Source organism: Postia placenta (assembly GCF_002117355.1).
Source record: "Postia placenta MAD-698-R-SB12 unplaced genomic scaffold POSPLAscaffold_18, whole genome shotgun sequence".
Classification (NCBI taxonomy): domain Eukaryota; kingdom Fungi; phylum Basidiomycota; class Agaricomycetes; order Polyporales; family Adustoporiaceae; genus Rhodonia; species Rhodonia placenta.
In genome coordinates this window covers 586255-592496 of record NW_020169849.1, presented here as the reverse complement: position 1 = coordinate 592496, position 6242 = coordinate 586255, and the positions used below count along the sequence as shown (strand labels likewise).

The 6242-nt window shown below is 57.9% G+C and overlaps 1 protein-coding gene across 1 annotated transcript; it reads left to right on the top strand.

Moving 5' to 3' along the window:
- Positions 1-4861: 4861 nt before the first annotated feature.
- Positions 4862-5757, top strand: POSPLADRAFT_1156582 (hypothetical protein; the record flags this gene model as incomplete). The annotated part of the gene is made up of 3 exons (XM_024487081.1): positions 4862-4965; positions 5133-5485; positions 5675-5757. Coding segments are annotated over 3 exons (540 nt in total), but the record flags the coding sequence as incomplete, so codon positions are not given.
- Between the last annotated feature and the right edge of the window lie 485 nt (positions 5758-6242).

Sequence of the window (6242 nt, the reverse complement as noted above, 5' to 3'; positions counted from 1 at the left end):
CTAGACGCCATACCAACTCGTGACATTACCCCCCCCTCAACGGCGCATGACCTCATGCGAGGCGCCCTTGCCCATCTCCCACCCGGAGCGGCATCGTGCTTCAGTCAGCGGCGAAGGTATTGGCTGGAAGTTGAGACCACCAAATGTAGCAGCGTTGAGTCGACGAGGGGCGTTCGGATTCTTCCGGTGGAAGTCGGCTATGAGGGCCGGCGCATTGGCAACGTTGCGCGCCGGTTCCCATGACGTATGCGAGTCGTCATAACCCTTCCACTTGACGAGGTACTGCAGCTGACGCCGGAAGATCCGCGAATCCTTGATCCGCTCAACCTCGTACTCCTCGTCGCCCTCAACCTCAATCGCAGGCGGCTCCTCCGGCTCCCGGCCCGGGATATCGCTACGCGTGTACTTGCTAAGCAAGGAGACATGGAACACCGGGTGAACCGGCACCGATTTCGGCAGGACTAATTCATAATCCAAGTCTCCGAGCTTTCGCCGCACGGCATATGGTCCGAGGCGCTTGGGACTGAGCTTCTTGCTCGGCTGTTTCAGCTTAAGGTTTCGAGCATCAAGCCAGACCTTGTCCCCCGGCGCAAAGACCGGTGCCTGTTGCACGTGCTTGTCGTAGTACACTTTCATACGCTCGGCTGACAGCTCGAGCGCAGAGCGCGTATCGTCGCGAATCTCCTTCAGGATTTTGAGCCGATCAGCGGCCGTAGGCATCGCAGACATCGGATTGATCCGCACTTGGATCTCAGGATTGTACCCTTGATGCAGGTAGAAAGGGGAGTGCCCGGTCGCGGAGTGAACTCGGTTGTTCAATGCGAACTCCGCGAGCGGCAACTGCCTCGCCCAATCATCTTGCCTGTGACGTGTGAAAGCGCGCAGGTACTGCTCGATCTCCTGATTCCAGCGCTCAGTCTGGCCGTCTGTCTGAGGATGAAACGCTGTAGACAGCGCCGGCTCGATCCTGAGTCCTTTGTACACTGCATGGAGATATTTCGAAGCGAACTGGGGACCTCGGTCTGATATGACCTTGGCCGGGGCCCCATGATGCTTGAACACATCGCGGATGTACAGGTCTGCCGCACCTTCTGCCGTCAGGGTCTCATGACAGGCCGAGAAGTGTACCTGCTTGGTAAAGCAGTCGGCGGTAACCAGGATTGAGTCGAACCCATCAGACTTCGGCAAGCCGACGATCATATCGGTCGTGATGATCTGCCACGGGCGCTCGGGGATCTCATTCGGCTTCAGCGGACCCTGGGGCTTGGCTGGGAATGTCTTGGTACGGTTGCACATGTCACAGGTGCTTACGTACTCATTGACGAATTTAGACATTCCTGGCCACCAGTAGTTCCGCGATACGAGCTCCAGGGTTTTGGCTCGACCGCCATGGCCGGCGATCGGCGAGTCGTGGTGGATCTTAACGATATCCCGCCTGAGCTCCGCATTCTCTGGGACGTACACGCACCCACGGAACAGCAGAAGCCCTTGCTCGGCGTTCCATTCCTCAAAACCCCTTTGCAGTCGGGGCGGCCCGAGGTCCTGCACCTTTTCAAGTGCCTCGGCCACCTCCCGATCTTTCTCCGAACATTCCCTGATGCGCTTCAGAAGCGACTGATCGGCCGTCACCGAGGCGTGACCACGCCAGGCGGAGGCGATGCGGAAGCGCTCTGGCTTGAGGACCACCTGATCGGTGTTATCGTCCTCATCGCCGACTTGATGGTCTGATCGGCGCGATAGGGCATCAGCCTTTCCGTTGGACGTTCCGGCTTTGTGTGTGATGCAGAAGTCGAAGCGAGCTAGGAACAATGACCAGCGGGCTTGGCGACGCGTGAGATGCTGAGACGTGCGCCAGTACTCGAGGTTCTTGTGATCGGTGACAATCTCGAACTGATTGGGTAACCCCTCGAGGTAGTGGCACCAATCATCTAGTGCTTCGATGATCGCAAGCATCTCCTTATCGTAGATCTCGTAATTCCGCTGTGCCGGATCCATTGCATGGGATCGGAAGGCAATAGGGTGCCATTTGCCGTCGTCCTGCTTCTGCATCAATACGCCGCCAGTGGCGTAACCCGAAGCGTCGACCTCAATGCGCGTCTCCCGATTAGGGTCGTACAGTGCCAAGACTGGAGTCGTCGCGAAGAGCCGTTTGAGCTCATCAAAGGCATGCTGCTCTTCCTCGCCCCAATGCCATGGGTCATTCCCTGTGAGCTGGTCGAGTGGTCGCGAGATCTTAGCGAAATCCTTAATGAAGCGGCGGTAGAAGTTGGAGAACCCCCGGAACTTCTGAACATCTTTCTTGTTCCGGGGTACCGGCCATTCATTAATTCCTTTGAGCTTCGCGGGATCCATCGCCACCTCATCGCCACCAAACACATAGCCGACGTAGTCGACCTTGGGAACGTCCCATTCGCACTTCTCAGGCTTTAGGAACAGATCGTTATCCTGAAGGCGGCGTAGGACCTCGCGTGTGACCTTTTCATGCTCCTCTTTATTGGTGGAGAAAATGAGTATGTCATCCAGGTATACGAGGACCTTGCCACCGACGATGAGATCGTGGAAGATCTCGTTCATCATCGCCTGGAAGGTTGCGGGGGAATTGGTGAGACCGAAGAACATCACCAGGGGTTCGTACAGCCCCCGGTTAGTCACGAAGGCCGCCTTCCACTCATCACCGGCTTTGATCCGGACGTTATTGTATCGCCATCGGACATCGAACTTCGTGAAGAGTGTAGCGCTGCGGAGCTTATCCACCATCTCGGCGATCAACGGCAAGGGATAACGATTTTTGACCGTGATCGCATTCAACCGGCGGTAGTCCTGCACGGGTCCCTTCCTTCTTTTTGATGAAGAAGAAGGGGGATGAGATTGGCGACTTCGACTCCCGTATGTAGCCCTTCGCTAACTGCTCTTTTAGGAACTTGTCCAGTTCCTCCTGCTCGTTGCTCGACAATGGGTAGACCTTTGAATGAAACGTGGAGTAGCCGGGCACGAGTTCGATCGCATGATCGTACAGCTTCCTTTCGGGTAACCGTTCTGATGCTTCCTTGGAGAAGACATTCAGGAACTCGTGATACTGTTTGGGTACCGACTCCTCGGCAGTCTTAACGACCTTCTTTTTGATCTCTTCCTCAGCGAACAGCTGGGAGTACGTATGCCCGGCTGCGACGAACAGCTGAGGGGCGTCGGGAAGCATGATACCCTGCTCCCAGGCTTCGATCAAGTCAGCCTCATCCCATTCCACTTCCACCAAATCTTCTTCGGGTTCGAAGTCCGGGAGCACCTTACTCCGGCAGGCACCTATGACCGACCGTTTGGACTTCGGCGAACGCCTGCGCACCGTGGGCCTGACCCCCGTATCACGCGTAGTCGCTGCTTGCTCCATTCGGCCAATCCTCCTGGCGCTACACGTTTCAGGGCATCGCGACAATTTGAGGGAGCCCTTCTCCCAGTCTATTTCGGGGTTGTGCTCGCGTAGCCAATCCAACCCGACAATCACATCCTCTGGACCGATGTCCGTGACCGTGAACACCGTCTTCTCGACGTGTTCTCCTATGTGCATCTGTAGCACTGCTACTTCCGAGATGCTTCCATCTTTATTCAGGGTGCCGTCGATATTGTAGAGCGGAATCGGCTCTTTTAGCTTCCGCGTCTGCACCTTATTCTCTTCAATGAATCGCTTGTTGATGAATTTCGTGGTGGCTCCGCTGTCCACCATAGCGATTATGTCTTTGTGCCGTCTTTTTCCTTGAAGTCGAACTGGGATGTGAAAGTGCTGGGACCCCTGGTCCAACTCGTACACCATTGCAGTCGACAATACATCATACTTATTACAGGATATACGCGGCCCGACGCGTGCGGCACGAAGCGCGGACCGGATTAAAAACCCTCCTCCTTCATCGCCCGATAGTGCTCGAGCTCCTCGCGCATCGACTTCACCTGTGCCATTAAGTCCGCCAGCTCCGATTGCTCGGATTTCGCTGAAGCGGCACTTATACTTGCCGAGGGTGTTGTCGTGACGGGGGCGCTTGTCGCAGCCTGGGTGGAGCCCGAGGCAACCGTAGCCCGCGCGTCGGCGCGTTTTGTGTAAGGTTTGTCCTTACAGTTGGGGCACTCGAAGCGTCGGTACCCTTGCTTCCCACAGCCGAAACAACTGCCGGGGAAGTTTCCTTTTCCGACGGCCGCATTGATGCTGGCCGAAGCTGCGTGCGATGAGGGTGCACCACCACGTGCCCCTCCGCGTCCTCGACCTCGTGCCGAGAAGAAGTTATTTAACTCGGGCCGACGGGCCCGGCTGATGTCGAGGATCTGCTCGACCTCAGTGGCGCGCTTCTCAGCTGCTTGCCACGTGGTGAAGGTCTCGAGCTCGATCTTTCGATAGACGCGGGAGGGGATGCCGCTCAGGTACTTGTCACGTAGCTCCAGGTCCCCATACCCAGAGCGGTCCGCCGGACCCTTGAACAGCGCGGAGAACTCCGCAGCGGTGCGTTTTTCGCGGACCGACTTGTCCGCGCAGAGCTTTGCCAGCTCCACTTGTGCTGCTGCCTCGTCGTCGAGATTTCCAAAGCGGGCCCTGAAGGCGGCGGCAAAGGCCGCTTCGTTTGCGAACGGGGTCGTGGCCCCTTGCACACCCATCTGCACCGATGCAAGCTGGGCAAAGTAGGGAGTGGCCCAGGCGCGGGCATCTCCATCGAGTAGGCTAAGTGCAACCTGCACCTTAAGCTCGATGGTGGTCAATGACGTGTTGACCAGCCAGTAGATGCGCAACTGGGACAGGAACTGGTTGCATTCGATGACGGTCTTGCCATCGTAGCGGAGCGGGAGGAGGAGTTTTAAGGTCTCCTTGTCGGGGGCGGCTGCGGGGGACGACATTATCGGCGTCGGGGGGGATGGAGGACGCTGCGGGGGCGGAGGCGGCTGTGGTGGCCTTCCGCTGGCCGAACTTCGAGAGGAGCGAGTGCTCGAGTGGCCTCTCGGCGGAGTCGGCGGTGAAGGCGCCGAAGGAAGTTCGGTGGGGGGGTCACGTACGTCAGGGATTGCTGACGCGGGGGCGAGCGCTGTCGGCGAGGTGGACCCAACAGAATCCTCGGACTCGGACTCCGAGACTCCTTCTTCACCTGCACCCTCCTCAGGCTCTGGCTCTGGCGCAGGGTCTGGAGGGAGATCTCCTCGAGCTTGACTAGACTCGGCGACAGTTTGGGGAAGGCGGGAGGTAGGGGAGACAGGGCGAGAGTGCCGCGAGGCAGATCAAGATGCGAGGGTGCTTCGGGGTCCGAGCGGGTGTTGCGCTCGTCGGATCGCTTTGTAGCGAGGGTAATCCTCCTCGATCGATCGGGGTGTCCGATTTGGGCACGGTTGCTGCTCGCAACGATAGAGGACTGTCTCAGGGCCGTCTGGGATGTAGACGTCGATGAGGTCCTGGGAGTCGAATGCGTGGATCTGGCCTTGGCAGGCAGCCACGTTGGATGGGGGGGAGGACGGGGAGGTGCGCGTACTACAATGGCCGTGCTATGCTAGCTTACGCTACGGCGCCCAAGAAGACACTAGGGTTCGCAGTTCACGTGGGGCCCAGTACTGCTTTTGGCTAGTATGCAGCAGGAACCTAGTCCACGCGTCCGGTTAAGGACAAGCACCGCCCACTGAAGTGCAGGTACTGAAGAGTTCGTTCCCTTAGTGTTGGCGATGTATGTAGGGCTATCTATGTATCGTATGTATCGTAAGGGTGCGCACCACCCGACCTGTGGGAAAGGAAAGTGAATATAGGGTGTCCCGAGGGGACGCCGGCAGCTTGGGGAGTTTCGACCTAATGTCGCGACTTGAGGTCAAGCGACTGAGGAAAACTTGAATGCTGGGGGCGTCCGACTAAGTCTCACCGAAGCGATGGCGAGCTATGCTCAAACCTAAGGCTAGGGACAAGTAAATGTATTAGTTAGTAGGGTAAGAAAGAATACAACTGAGGGCTTACTGACCTAGGGACAAGAGGTCGAAACTGAGGTCCCTAGGGCAGTAGAGGCCGGCTTATATACATGGGGAGATAAGGGCAGGCTGTGCGCGTTGGTCCGTGCGCAGCTGGTCCGTGCACAGCATGCCGACGCGGCCCCGGGGGCCGGTGAGTCAGAGCGGCTGTGTCAGCGGGGCCCGAGCTGTGCCGTGCGCTGCCCGCCCCATCTAATCTAATCGTACAGTAGATAACGACGCGTCCGTATCAGGCAAGTAGTACAGAGGTCGCGGGTTCGAGCCCG